We start from the raw sequence: 15,559 nt of genomic DNA on the forward strand, positions 1-15,559 counted from the left end.
TTTCTCAGTTACAAAGTGTGTGTTTTAATGTACCCCGTCTTCACATGGTCCGTAGTAGGGCGATTGAGAGGAACGTTAAGCCGGATTACTAACGTGAGTATCGTCCCTCCGAGTGGACGGGGCCCTAAACAAACACAGACAACAACTGAGGGGGGGGGGCGGCGGGCCGTTTTGGGTGTGAGAGGGGGGAGGTGGACGACGACACAGGGCAGCAGTGTGAAGAGCGACGTATCAGCGCGAGCGCGAGCACAAACCACAGGAAGAAAACAAGACCAAGACATCAATGAGGCAAATATCATTTCAAAATAAAACAGGAAACTATAACACAACCTAAAATCGATAGCGACCAAAACAACCCGGCTGGAGTCGTTACTCAGTGGTGCATGCTCCTGAACACGGACTAAGAAGTATGTATTACACTGAGCAATTGAAAAAACATTAATTGTTGATTCTTCATGACTGAGACCTAAGGAGCAAAGCCATTCGTTTCAGTGTCAAGAGTGTGTTTTAAAATAAAGCTTTTTATGTTCATCCCCGGTTTCCTCAATGATGAAGAGATCGCCCTCGTGTTAGCATGGCAGGGAGTCTGCAGGAGCTGCCACACTTTGCCATTAGAATGTACGTGTCGCAGTCGTCCTGGATCTGTCTCTAATGACTCTCAGCTAAACACACCCCCTCTTGCATGCATTCCCATCGAAATGCTCATATGGTTAACCGCAGATTGCAGATAAATTTGTTCTCTCTCTCGTTATCTGGGCGACTCCATGCCTCGTTTCCTTTGTGCTCGTGTTAGCAAATGCATCAGACTGCTCTCACGACATCAAGGTTCTCTCACAGACCGCGAGCACACAGGTCTTGCAATATGTATGAGCTAATGCTGAGGAAATTAAACGTTATTGATCCTCCTCACCGCCCGTCGACGTACGTGTGTGTGTGTGTGTGTGTGGTGTGTGTGTACTGTGTGCGTCCGTGTGTCGTGTGGGTTGTGGGTGTGTGTGTGTGCTGGGTGTGTGTGCTGTGTGGTGTTGGTGTCCTACGATGGAAATGCCTGTCGCAGACAGCTGCTACCGGTGGCATAGCACAGACTCCTGCTTTCTGCTCCCATGATCGTGTACTGCTCTCTGTTTCTCTGCAGCCTTTGGCCACCCATCACACCACCTACCACACAAATCGATACACACACTTAGATTGTCCTGTGTATTCCAAGAGACATATCCCTGCAGCTCATCGCTCGGTTCATACTTGCATCCATTTAGTAAGCTACTAAACGTGCAGCAGCAACCTGCCAAAAAGGCAATATTTTACAGTGTAGGACTTTTCTCTCATTTATCAGAAAAACCGAAATCCCTAAAAAATATACCATTACTGAATTGTCTAGGGTGCTATTGAACACTAAGCAGTAGATGTATGGAAATATCTGGTACAGTTCTATTGCAAATGAGATTTCTTTAGACATAGGCCTACCTCTTCTCTGATACAGTCAAATTCCGAATGGGGGATAAGTCGCACTATAGCCTATAAGTTAAGAATGCTTACTCTGATGGTCATTATATGTGGAGAGGGAAATACCAGATGGCTGAACTACATCACCAAATAGTCAGAATAAGAGTAACCCAATACAATCAAGTGTATTAGTTCTAAATGGCAAGCCTCTAAAACATAGGTGTAAATAGTACAGGTTTTATTGAAACTGGAACCTTAATTCAAAGTACAGTATACAATTAATCAAATGTTTCTGTGAGAGGTCAAGCATATAGATACTAGAATATAATGTTAAATGTCAGGTTCCTCAGAAACGTTAGGGGACACATTTTGACATTCTGCACAGCAGTTGCAGAACTCCGTCCAGGGAAGGCCAACAGAGAGGCACTGGCACTTTCCACTCTCTCCACACTTTGCATCTTTGCAATATAAGTGAGTAATGTCTCTCACTTCTGTAGGTGCTGGGGGTTTTGTAAGTAGCACTGGTTGAATGGCCCCATCTCTGACAATCCACCCCCTGCCAACAGGACTCCATAACAAGGGTTTGGGTTCGGGCTGTGACACCATATCGCTGTCTGAAACATTGCTCTTTGTACATGTTGTTGAAATGCATCCTCTGTTGGCGGCAGATTTTCCGAGGCTGCATCTGTTGTTGATGCAATTATGAACCTCAGTTCATCCAAGTCTGTGCACATCAGTCCAATTTCCTTTTTCTTTTTCCATATAGTAGCAGAAGCGCAAATGATCTTGCAACTGGCAAAGACTCTTCCAAGCTGGCAGAGAGTCCAAAATGGGCCAGATCTTTGAGCTCGCTGACAGATGTGGGTCTTGGAGTTTGGTGAATGCTGTTGTTTTTGCCTATTTGTACAAATAACTGTGTGCCACAACAGTCAGGTGCATGAGCGATGCTGGGGTAGACATGTAAGTTGTCGCCCAGCTTCAGGACCATCTCCAACCTAAGCGGGCCTCCTTTGAGAAATTCAGTCCTGGTCTTGCCGTTCCGCCCAGACCGGTTTTCCTGTATCACATCGTCGCCGTCCGCCAGGGAGCAGCCTCTTAGCTCCGGAATGCCGGTTCGTCGTTCAAGCCACCAAAGAAATTGTGCCCGGCTAGAGCCAACAGCAGCGCCATGACGTCACGCTTACGTTGAGGCGGGGGCGGGGCGGGATCAACTCCTGAAACAAACACAAGAAGCCGTTGTTTATCCAGTTGTACACAAGGATGGAGCAACTTAACAGACGCAGCAGTGTTCTCCACTGAAACCGAGACCAGCTACCTACCTGGCAATGACTGGTCTTCTGAAGGAGGGGTAAGAGAAGCGCTGGAGCACAAGTCGGGCGCATTGTTGTTGTCGTGGTCGTGTCAGCGTGTGAGGGGCCAGCGCGCGCGTGTTTCCGCGGCGGATTTGGCTTTATGAAGCAGGCCACCGCAATACGGATTACGTCATGAACGCAAACGTTTACGGTCATGACGACAGAACGATGACGCAAAGACGCAGCACCAGTGACTCTGGCAGATGTGAAAAGGAGCCGTAGACGTAGAACCAGAAAACGGTTTTGGAACCTGACAAAGACTAATAGTACGGGAGCTTTGACCGGTATATTGCTGCGTTTGCTGTGATCGAGTAACAGAGGGCCCGGTTGTACATGTGATAGACGTGTCTACAGCATGTCATGCTGGCCTGTGTGCCAGTGGCCACTGCTGTGGCAGCAGAGCAAGGTACTTTGTACAGAAATCCCCAGGAAAGACAACAGCATTCACCCAAACTCAAGACCCATCTGCAGCGAGCCTCAAAGATGCTGCCATTTTGGAGTCAGCGAGCTCAAAGATCTGGCCCATTTTGGACTCTCTGCCAGCTTGGAAGAGTCTTTGCAAGTCGCAAGATCATTTGTGCTTCTGCTACAATGGAAAAAGAAAAAGGAAATTGGACTGATGTGCACAGACTTGGATGAACTGAGGTTCATAATTGCATCAACAACAGATGCAGCCTCGGAAAATCTGCCGCCAACAGAGGATGCATTTCAACAACATGTACAAAGAGCAATGTTTCAGACAGCGATATGGTGTCACAGCCCGAACCCAAACCCTTGTTATGGAGTCCTGTTGGCAGGGGGTGGATTGTCAGAGATGGGGCCATTCAACCAGTGCTACTTACAAAACCCCCAGCACCTACAGAAGTGAGAGACATTACTCACTTATATTGCAAAGATGCAAAGTGTGGAGAGAGTGGAAAGTGCCAGTGCCTCTCTGTTGGCCTTCCCTGGACGGAGTTCTGCAACTGCTGTGCAGAATGTCAAAATGTGTCCCCTAACGTTTCTGAGGAACCTGACATTTAACATTATATTCTAGTATCTATATGCTTGACCTCTCACAGAAACATTTGATTAATTGTATACTGTACTTTGAATTAAGGTTCCAGTTTCAATAAAACCTGTACTATTTACACCTATGTTTTAGAGGCTTGCCATTTAGAACTAATACACTTGATTGTATTGGGTTACTCTTATTCTGACTATTTGGTGATGTAGTTCAGCCATCTGGTATTTCCCTCTCCACATATAATGACCATCAGAGTAAGCATTCTTAACTTATAGGCTATAGTGCGACTTATCCCCCATTCGGAATTTGACTGTATCAGAGAAGAGGTAGGCCTATGTCTAAAGAAATCTCATTTGCAATAGAACTGTACCAGATATTTCCATACATCTACTGCTTAGTGTTCAATAGCACCCTAGACAATTCAGTAATGGTATATTTTTTAGGGATTTCGGTTTTTCTGATAAATGAGAGAAAAGTCCTACACTGTAAAATATTACCATGATTTCACAATATTTAGCTGTAATATTTTACAATAAATTACTGTTTTACCACTTTACAGTCTTTACCTGAAATGTTCACAATATAATACTGTAATTTTACTAATTGTAATTTACTGTAAAGTCACAGTATTTAGTTGTACTTTTATTCTAATTTACTGTAAAATATGTACAGTAAATTACTGTGAAGTATTTACAGTAAATTACTGTGAAATCCATGCAACTAGTAGCCAGTAGCCAGTAAACCACCTGGTTCATACCCCAGCAAATCTAAAGAGGATAAGAGAGGTCATTCTCAAGTTATGGGCTTTTTAGTCACCTTTCCCACATTCGGCCTGGTCTAATTTATCTTTTTCAGGGATTGGGGTAGTTCTATAGAACCCAAAAAACCTTTTTTCCCCAAAATAAAATTTGACAACAATCAATTTCATTAATGGGAGACCCTAAAGATAAGAAAAAACATTGTTGTCATTTGTTCTACCTCGTGTAGGGGTATCTCAAAATCTGAGGGCCCTTCCTGCTAGACTACTAATTGTCTCCATGCTTGAATGTTCAAAAAGCTCTTTATTTTTCTCATACTGCCTTTGCTGCAGCACCTCTTTTCACCCTCTGTCTGAAACCAGAGCCCAGTCTGCTCTGATTGGTGAGCTGGCCGGATCTGTTGTGATTGGTTAACCACTAAGAGATGTCCTGCCCTTTAGCCTATCACGTACAATGTGTTGGAGGGCTAGCCAATAGTCAATGAGTGTTCCATAGTGACTGTCACTTTGCTACAGAAGTTAACAACAGTCCAATGAAGGAGTTTAAGGCATGGAAGTGTGTTGGTAAATTAGTGAATGCTGTGCATCTAAAACACTGAAAGTCTCTGTGTTTATTAACAGTTTAACACGTGCATGTCTTTACCTTCCATCCTTGTTGCTGTCCAGCAGTCGGAAGGTGCTCTCTGAACTGTTCTGACCTCGGACCCCTGCAACAGGAAACACATCGGAGTTAATGTTAGCAGCAGTAATATCTCCAGCACAACGCTCTGTCTCTCTTGAATGCTCACTGAGAGGAGGGGATGGAGAACAGGACAGGGCTGCAGATGGATTTAGGAAGTAACTGAGGGTGGGGGGTGTAATCAGCAGTGAGTGGGCCGTGCAGGAGTAAAATCCCGTCAGAGTCCAGAATGCAATCAGGAGGCTTTGTGCTGCAGTTGGCTGCTCACACAGTGATTTCCCTCTCCGCCCCCCCCTCCTCTAAAGAGCATGTGACCCGGATGATTGACTGTGAATGGAGACGAAGTTCTCTTGTGTGTGCCCCCCTCCCTCACTATATGAAGGGGCAAACTGATTGCCCCCTCAGTCTGGGGAAAAGCACTCTACATAATGCTAATTGCACATCCGCTGCAATTAGCTCTCGGTGCTAATTACAGAAAAGCTAATTGTGGAATTAGCATTTTTCCTTCCGTGGAACAGCGCTGCGCATGTGCTGAGTGTGTGCAGCCGTGAATCCATATTTATAAAGCTGTGCTGGTTTTTATTGACTTTAGGAAGATGCACACACGGGCGGCTCAGCTGTGTTTGCATCTATTCCCCAGCGCTCCTCATTCTCCGGGAAACATGTCCCATCTTCCTCCTCCTCTTCAGAGCTTCCTAGAGATGGGGTGTGTAGGATAAGTGAGGAGACAGAAAGGAGGCCATGTTTTCTAATGGACTCCATCACTCAAGCTGCAGCATACAGTAACACAAAGAGGGGAGAGAAGGGAAGAGCCCCTGTGTTACTGCGAAGCTAACAGGAAACACTTTAGAGACAAGGAGTTACATGGAGACAGGAAGTGATCTCTCTCTGCAGGTGTAGCTCAGGTACTTCACACACAAGTGGATTAACCTCAGCTTAAGCGATACAATTTGTGCTGACTTCACGTATCTGATGTTCTGGTTTTACAGATCAGAAGCAGAATGGTCTTTAAACTGCAGCATGGACCGTTTAACGATAGAATAACGGGATGCAGCGGCCCGGGTGGCCAAGATCTAGCCTCAACATGCCGTGTGCATCTCTCCTGCTTTTTAAAACGAGTTTACAACATATTAAGATCATTAAAAAGGAAAAAAAACGATGGTAGAATAGATGTTATAGCTTTTGTTTCTCTGAGAGAAGTGATCTTATACCAAGTTAATGCTATTGCTAACAATGTTAATAATGAGGATATGACAAATCATGACATTAATCATGGGTTGGAAAACAAACCAAATGTGGAAGTAATTTTGAGGAAGTTTGCCAATATAGGGTGTCATGACTGTGAAATGATTTGATTTGATCACCCATCATAGATTATGGAAGCTATTTAGATAGGAGAGATCTTCAGTAATGGTACTCTATTCAACCCAGTCGCTCCCGAGGAGAGATAACGAGGAGAAGCAGGAGAACCAGGTCACCTGATTTCAGAGGAACGTCAGGAAATCAGATCGAGACAGACAAACAGCAGCTCTGCAGATTGAACGTACAGAGAGGGATAAATATAAAATAGTACCATCATGTCGGATAAACATCATGAGGAGGCACAGACCTCCAACTGAACCCAACGCTGACTGAGGCGGCTTAAAGAAGGTAACAAAAAACAAACCAGCAGGCACATGATCAGAGTCTGTGTTACTCAGGCTATGCTCAAGAATGTGCTCTAAATAATCTGACATACACGGTTATAATTATCACACTTCAGTGTGAGCAGCAGAGTATCATCCCTGAGTCACTGTAGAACTTCTTCCAGATGAGGAACATTTTAGAAGAAAAAAAACAAAAATAGCACATAAAGCCCTGCAGACCGTGAGAGCCTCAGCAGACTGTATACATAATATAATATGTACTGTAACATGGTACATTGCACAGCTGTGGGACAAGTAAACAACTTCTGGTTCAGATTTGTTATTATCTGAATTTAGAAAAAATGAAAGAAATATTATTCTGAATTAAAGTGTTAAAGTTAAAAAGTGATAGAAAGAGGACTTTTCTCCGTCTGCATGTGTTTCAGAGTTTAACCTCCAGGTGACGGAGCTTTAATGGGAAAACACACACACTTACTGGTGTCTCCTGCCTCCAGAGCTTTCAGGGTCTGCTCCGCCTCATGCTTCCTCCTCCTGTGCTCCTCCAATTTGATCTGCAGGTCTTCTGCCACCTGCTGCAGCTCCCTCAGCTGCGCCTGCACACACACACACACACACACACACACACACACACACACACACACACACACACAACACACTACACACACACACACTACACACACACACACACACACACACACACACACACACACACACACACACACACACACACACACACACACACACACACACACACACACACACACACACACACAATCATAAAACGTTCTAAAATCATCAAGGATTTTATGAAACAGTCAATTAAAAGTGTTTTCCAAATGTTTGTATTATTAAAGCTGCATATTCAGAGCAATAAATGAAACATGGCCGTTCTGTTCCCTGCAGAAGCCTCAGTGTACCTGTTTCTCCCTCCACAGCAGGACCCCCTCCTCGATGAGCTGCTGCTTCAGCTGCAGACCCTCGTCCAGCGTCCTCATCTGGCCTTCCACGTACGCCCGCTCCCTCTGACCCAGATTCCTGCAGGAGTAAAGTAAACACATCATCACTCCAGCATGTATTCAAACATGTATGGAGTGTGTCCAACACATCATAATAAAGACATTCTGAGATGTATTCTACTCATTTATTGAAAGGGGAAATGATGCCTGTCTTCAGGGAGTATTGTGGATATTGTGATGCATTACATTACACAAATATGGAGACATTACACCCTCTGGTGGCGATGCATCATCATTACAAAAGAGATAAGATGTTTTTATCAATGATTACAATACATTACATTTCAGTTTAGATCATCTTCAAAGTGATTTAAAATAACGGTATGCTGGTAGATTTCCACTCAAATAAACGAAATATTTGTTATATATAATTGTGCATGTGCTGTGTGGAGGTGGTGGTTGTGATGACTGACCAGCAGGAGTTCTGGCAGCGAGCGTGGCTGTTGTATTCATCTGAAGCATCGCAGCAGTCTGCACACACACAGAGGACATTTAATATCATTTATTATTAACACATTATTATCTGCAGTGATTGCTGTCATGTAGGGCCGCATCGATCAAACAGAAAAATGATTGATGACTATTTTAATAATCATGCAACAACGTCAGAAAGGTCTGTTTCTAGTCTCTAATCTGGAGATGTGCTGCTTCACTCTGATTTATATCAAAGTGAAAAGCTTTTGGACATTTAAACACATCACTGAGACACTGGGACGTACCCTCTTCACCATATTCTGAGATTGTATAGAACACATACTAAGAAGAAACAGACAATAATCAGCAGATTAATGGATGGTGAAAGTAAACGTTGGTTCCAGGAGATTAAAGGAGGGAGGAAAAGGAGACCATTTTTAATGGCTGCTATTTGTTTCCTCCACAGGTTGCATGAAGTGTGCTGAAGGTGCTGCGGACGGACAGAGTGGAGGTGTGGACGCTGGAAGTGATTTTAAAGAAGTGTGGAACAACAGCAGGATGGAGGACATCAAGCTGTTCTGCATGGATGAGATTCATTTGTGCAAGTATAAATCTGCTGCGTTCCGTCAGCAGGAAGACTGACGGCCTCCCTTAAACCTGAGTGAAGATGTTTGTCATATCATATCGTATAATAGAAGCCTCACCGCAGATGCCATCGTTGACTCGTGATGATGGGATGTAGTGTGGGCGGAAACCCAGGTTGGTGCAGTAGAAGCGCCCCCGTGGACAGGCAGAGGTTCCTGCAGGGAGCAGAGGACCACTGCATCACTAACACACCGTCAGAACAGAATGCATATGAGTGGCTGTTGCATTGACAGTGCGAAAGAGTACAACCGTGTGGAAGTTTTAGAGTTGCTATTGTGTGTGTGTGTGTGTGTGTGTGTGTGTGTGTGTGTGTGTGTGTGTGTGTGTGTGTGTGTGTGTGTGTGTGTGTGTGTGTGTGTGTGTGTGTGTGTGTGTGGTGACCTGGCTCGTCGGAGCCGTCCTCACAGTCGCAGTAGTCGTCGTTGACCTGCTCAAAGGGGATCACTCTGGAGCCATCGATGCACAGGAAGGACCTTCGCTCCCTGTAGAAACGCTTATCTGTCTCCGAAAAGACAACATATATGAAAACAGCTGCTGACCAGACAGAGGAGTCAGGAATATTGTTGTCCTATTCTGCTTTTCCCCTTCCTGTCTTGTGTTCTTTTTATATTACATATTATTATTATTACATGTCACTTGTTAGACGCTTTTATCCAAAGCGACTTACATACAGTACTGTGGACAATCCCCACAGGAGCAATTTGGGGTGAAGTGTCTTGCCCAGGGACACAACGACATGCGGACTGCAGTGGGATTCGAACTTGCTACCCCGTGATTTAAAGTTCAGCGCACAATCCCACAGAGCTACAGCCTCATTTGTGTATTCTGTTGCATGCAAATGGTCTGCAAGGCTAAAATCCATGTGTTACTTCCAGAGAGAGTTTCTCTCCCTGTTCTCCCTGCCTGAAACTCCTCCATTGGACTCCTTTTTTCCCTTCCTGAGCATACTCTGGAACACTTACTAAATATACACTCAACACTAATATGAATCTGAACGTGAGCAGAATAGGGACCCTTTAAATAGTCCAGACAGAAGAGACATGTTCTCCTGTATAAAAACACAGATCAGTAATGATTGCTAATGTACAGCAATGGCAGGTTCTTCAAGATGCAAAGGTTTTATTGTCATATTGAAGACATAAAGAAGGAAATGGAGCAATTAAACAGGGCCGATAAACTAAATAATAAATGACGCTCTCAGGTGACCCGGTAACAGGTGAGCTAGCAGCAACAAGACAGCCTCAGGTAACACTCTGGGTTAACTGTCAGGTAACACTCAGGTAACTCACAGGAGGACGAGATGCCTCTGAGTTTCCGGGTGGCTGCAGAGCCGCAGAGGCGCGCGGCGGTGATGAAGAGGAGGAGGGAGCAGCTGAAGAGCAGCTTCATGTCCGGAGACTGACCCGTTCAATGCACATTCAAACACACCAGAGAGGACATGTCTGCACTTCCTCAAACATGCGGTCATGTGACGCCTCTCAGCCTTCCTATTGGCTCTCATTAGAGCCACATGTGACTCCTTCGACCAATCACAGGAGAGCATTACTTTTTCAGATTTGTTTCGACCTTTTTCAAAATGTGAAGACAAACGATGTAATGACATGTGAGTGTTTAAATACTGATAACCTTATTACACTGATCACATGATGTATTTTATTTATAAGTCATGTTAAAACGCTAACATTTGAATAGGTTCAAAAGGATTGTTAGATGTTATCGTCAGAAATAATGAAGAAAAGCAGAGCATGTTTGAAAGCTTTATTAAAAAAATATATATATTTACAGTATAAAAGTATGGCTTTAGTTTGAGGCACTTTAATGTGAAATCAGTCGACATTAATCAAATGTTCAAAACGATCATTTGTCGGAGCTGAGTCTGCTGTAGAACCCCGGGCTGCACCGGGACTCTTTCTGCAGGGAGGATAGGTCTCTGATCATGCCCGGGAAGGAGTAGGAGTCCAGTGGGGGCCGCAGGGGGAACATCGGCATCAGTCCGGAGCTCATGTACGGGGACATGAAGCCCCCAGCGGAGGAGTAGGCTAGCCGGAAGGGGTTGAGCCCGAGACGGGGGCTGAGCCCGAACATACCCTCTCCTCCTGCTGCCGGGGGGTGCATGTGCAGCGGGGAGAAGGCAGACCTGCTCCCCAGAGATCCGGAGGGGAGCTTACCCTCCGAGTCCAGCTGGTTCTCCTTGGAGCTAAGCACCAGCTCTATGGACCGGACCAGGTCTCCTTTACAAGTCCGCACCATGGACTCCAGCGTGTCCCGTCGCTGCTGGGGGAAGATCTTGGCCATAATGTCAGTGGGGTCCCGCTCCAGACCCCGGAAGTCCCTGGGCTTCTCTGATTCGCTTCCTGACTCCGGGTCCGAGGAGGAGGGGGGGCTGTGCGGACTGTCTGCACGCTCTGAGCGCTGCTCATACAACGGGGAGGGGCTGCTGCTGTCTCCGGTCAGTGAGGTGCTGCTGTCTCTGTTTGGAGACACCTCGGTCCTTTCAGCTGGGGATGGCAGCCTCGCGCTGTGAGGGGCGAACAGGGGCCGAGCCAGGAACCCGCTGTACAGGCTGAACCTGCTCAGTGCGTCATCTGAAAGTAGAGGAGCTGATTTAGAATCACAACGATCCAACGATCTGTGCGTAAAAGTATTTCAAAGTGAAACAATATGCAAGGTTCTCTGTGCGTGATAAGTAAAACCGAGTGCCCAAAGTTATCTGTGCTTAAAAGTATTTAAAATTGAAATAATTTGTGCCGCAATGATATTTGCATGATTTAATTCCAAATCAAAACAAGTGTCCAACGTTCTGTGCGTAAAGGTCCGAGTTAACGACATGTTGTTATATTTCAGGGTAACTTCAATGTAAAAGCTACTAATAAACCCCATATGGTAACACAATCTAACTGTGATTTACGTTTATTTTAGAACATTGTCACGCTTTTCACTCACCATCTTTGTGGCTCTCCTCTCCAAACACACCGAACCTGTGCGCAGCGCTGCTGGAGGCTGCTTGGGACGCAGGAGGACCTCCACTCTCCACGGGGTACATGATCCGGAGGTCCCGGGCCTCGCTCTCCTCCTGGGCCTGCTGCCTCCTCAGGGCCACCTGCGCAGCCATCACGCGCTGCCGCTCCGCTATCAACGTGCACTTTGCGCACACGCAGTCTCTCCAGCGACAGAAACGCTTGTGGCCCTTCAGCGCAGACACCACGCCGTGGTTCCTGCACCTTGCGCACTTCGGGGTGCGGGGGTAGCCTCTCTCCAGAGCGGGATTACAGGCCCGCAGGAAGAGATGAGGGGGCCGCATAAGGGACGGAGGAACCTGCAGACCCCCGAGAGAGGAGGCACTATGCCCGGCCAGGCCGAGTTGGCTGATCCTGCTTTCCATTACGCACAGAGAGGTAAAGTCCCAGTGATGCTCCTCTGAGGGACTGATGCTTGGCGGTCCTGCAGCAGCTCCTTATAGGTGGTGCTCCTCCATGAAACTCAACACCGACACTCCCCCTTCTGCAGCCTCTGAACACCAGCATGTTTATTTGTATCCGGATGAATGGTGCTCTAATCTGAGCATACACACAGCTGCAGATCAGAACAACACTTAAAAGTGATATGTAAGGAAAAAGCACTCAGAGTTACATTACAGTTTTTGATGCTTTAAGAGTTTTTAATTTTAGTTTAATCTGCAGTAACCTGTTGCTTAGAAAGAAGGAGGACTGAGCTCCTTCTCAGAAATCATAAATTAATTTAGTCTTCCCTGCTTTGCAATAAATTTATGATTACACACATCATGTTTTTTATGATGAATGTGTTTCTATAAATAAAGTTGGTATTCATAGCCTCAGGTCAGCTTCCTACAATTCGCCAAGAATATCCTCTGGTAATGTCTTAACACAACAATGGCCCTGACAGCCAGAGAGCAACAGGTAATTACCTACCTGGTTATTCTGCTCTACAAATTAGCTCCACAAAGGACCCATCTGTCAACACACACTAATCACAGCTTGTCACATGTTTCATTCACATCTGTGCATTCACACTGATCCAGTTACAGGCAGCAGATTGTCTTACTGTCATTACCCAGAACAACACCGGGAGCAGAGTAACTAGTGGGGGGGGTGTATATTTTCCTATAGAGTGTGCAGAAAGACAGTAAGGTGTTGTATTACCTTCAGAAAGACTTCCCACCTCCATACATTACAACCAAGCATTGGTGTGTGAGATGAGCATGCAGATATAAAGAGGTTTGTGCTGATAGACGCAGATCACAGGATGATAAATAAATGCAGCGTTATCATCTCATCACTGTGCAGGGGAATTTGAGGTTGGCACATGAAGCTGCTCTCACCTGGTGAGCAGTGTGTTAGTAAGTCACAGTCTTATACTAAAAAGTGACCAATACAGCTTGAACCGGAGCACTTTGGGGATTATAGAGTTGCTATTGGCAGAGTTCATCTGTTTTCATAATTGTAAGTGTTTGTCAGTATATTTGAAATGAGTAGGTTAGACGTTAGCTATCTTACAGCAGATCTGCAATAATATCTGAAAGAATCACGCGATCACATTGTTAAAATAAACCGATAAAACGTACGTTTCCAACAACCTGACAGATCTTCATTTGCATGTGTTTTGGCACATTTGTGTTTTTATATTTGCATTGATTCTGAAACTTCAGTAGCCTACATTTCTTTTAATTTAAATAATAAATAACTTAAACTTGCACCCGTCGACCATCGTAGAATGGGCTCGTAAGAGCTGTTTTATTTGGATTACGAATACCAATGTGTTAAAGATTTACTCCTTGGATCAGTTTGCTTCAGTTTCATTTGGTCCAGTTCTAGAGTTTGCACACTTCAGTCAGTGTGTTTCAGGGCTATCAGATAAAGGTGCAGTTGTATAGACAGTGCGTTAATTGTTCTTTAAATCACTACATCAGAGGACAGGGCTTTATCTGGAGAAGGTGGCGGCTAATCTGCACCTCATCTCACCAAACCTGACTAGCTCTGCCCGACAGAATCAGTAAATCAGGCTTCTCCTATCTGTAACTGTCACACTGTGTATCGTCTACATTTTCTGTTATTGTTGCCAACTCTGACGCTCTTCTTTTAAACATGTCTCCACAGTATGAGCAGGTAAACAGATTGCCAGTCCTTCAGATGGGGGGGGGTGTGATCTCCCGGGGGGGGTGTGATCTCCTCTTCAGATGTGTACTCTCTCATCTGTCAGTCAGGGCAGCCTCCACCTCTTTCCTGACGGGTCAATGAACTCCAACCATGCACAGGGTCAATCTATTCTCTTTGTATGAACACAAGTGTCTGCACACATTTGCGCAGTTCAACTACACACTTGAGTTCAGCTCTCAGGATCATTCGTCCTTTTCTTTCTGCGTCTGTTGCTGTAAGACCCTGTGTCACTGTTTATGTGCAAGTGGCCACACTTATATTGTAACAAAAACAGCAGAGAAAGCAGCTCTGCCTCAGCAAAGCTCACCAAGCAGCTTCACTCTCAGTTCAGCTTTCAAGATCCTTCTTATGGTTTATGAAGGAGCAGAAGTTATACAACACAAACATCCAAACCCAAACCAGGAGCTTTGAACTGAGAACATTCACAGTTACCCCCTTTTCCACTGAAAAAAAAAATGGTTCTACTTGTGATAGTCTGACATGGAAACCTGTGTTGCCCATGTATTGATAACATCTGATAGCTGCTATAATGAAAAAAACAACAGAAACGGGTGGTCAATAATATCAAGGTAAACATAAACATTATCATGCAAATGCCTGGCTAGTGTTGCGTGACTTTATACAATATGTGCTGGGACGTGCTCGATATAAACTGTTGTGGCTCAGGTTAATCTCGCCCCTGTTCAGCCGTGTTCATAATGCAAATCTGATGTTTATTTAAAAAAAATGGTGGAAGTGAATAATTGGGTAAAGATGTATTATTAGAGGCCATGCATCCACACACACCTGTGCATCTGAATACCTGGACAATACATTACTCTGCCTCTCTATCTGGTGCCATCTTCCTCTCCCCTATCAGACCGCCCCCCCCACAGCTCCTCTGGTGGTCTCAGTCCATCAGGGCCCCTCACTTAACCTGCAGCGCCTCACTGACAGGGGACAATGAGCCAAACAGCCAAGTTTACTCACCAGCTCAGTGTGTGTGTGTGTGTGTGTGTGTGTGTGTGTGTGTGTGTGTGTGTGTGTGTGTGTGTGTGTGTGTGTGTGTGTGAGGCCCGGCACCTCCGGATCATGTACCCCGGGGAGAGTGGAGGTCCTCCTGCGTGTGTGTGTGTGTGTGTGTGTGTGTGTGTGTGTGTGTGTGTGTGTGTGTGTGTGTGTGTGTGTGTGTGTGTGTGTGTGTGTGTGTGTATGAGTGAGTATGGGGCACAAATGTGTGTGCCCCATTTGTGCCTGTTTAAATCATGCATATTACATCTGCATCAACACAGTGCATCTTTAGAGAGATGCAGGTTAACGTCTGTATACTACCTAACTGTGTGTATGTGTGTGTGTGTGTGTGTGTGTGTGTGTGTGTGTGTGTGTGTGTGTGTGTGTCTTAAAAAATGCCCTCATCACACTGAGCTTATCGCCAACCACTAAAACCT

The 15,559-nt window shown here is 45.3% G+C and overlaps 2 protein-coding genes across 2 annotated transcripts in view; one reads left to right on the forward strand and one right to left on the reverse strand.

Annotated features, from left to right (window-relative positions):
- Nucleotides 1–15,559, forward strand: part of LOC104964947 (oxidation resistance protein 1-like) — a 199,812-nt gene that overhangs the window by 99,589 nt on the left and 84,664 nt on the right.
- LOC104964944 (doublesex- and mab-3-related transcription factor A1) lies at nt 10,755–12,526 on the reverse strand. Its single transcript, XM_010793859.1, has 2 exons — nt 11,902–12,526; nt 10,755–11,543 (listed from the first exon to the last, which is right to left on the reverse strand). Exons 1-2 carry the CDS (start codon nt 12,338–12,340, stop codon nt 10,816–10,818), a joined length of 1,167 nt encoding a protein of 388 aa, XP_010792161.1. The 5' UTR covers nt 12,341–12,526; the 3' UTR covers nt 10,755–10,815.

The sequence above is a fragment of the Notothenia coriiceps genome, unplaced genomic scaffold (genome assembly GCF_000735185.1).
Source record: "Notothenia coriiceps isolate Sejong01 unplaced genomic scaffold, NC01 NC01_scaffold00037244, whole genome shotgun sequence".
NCBI lineage: Eukaryota > Metazoa > Chordata > Actinopteri > Perciformes > Nototheniidae > Notothenia > Notothenia coriiceps.

Bases quoted from the DNA above. Each gene is read 5' to 3' on its own strand.
- LOC104964944 (XM_010793859.1), bottom strand. From the start codon at position 12,340: ATGGAAAGCAGGATCAGCCAACTCGGCCTGGCCGGGCATAGTGCCTCC. The intron at 11,544-11,901 runs GTGAGTGAAAAG...CTCTACTTTCAG, and splicing joins AGAGGAGAGCCACAAAGATG to ATGACGCACTGAGCAGGTTC.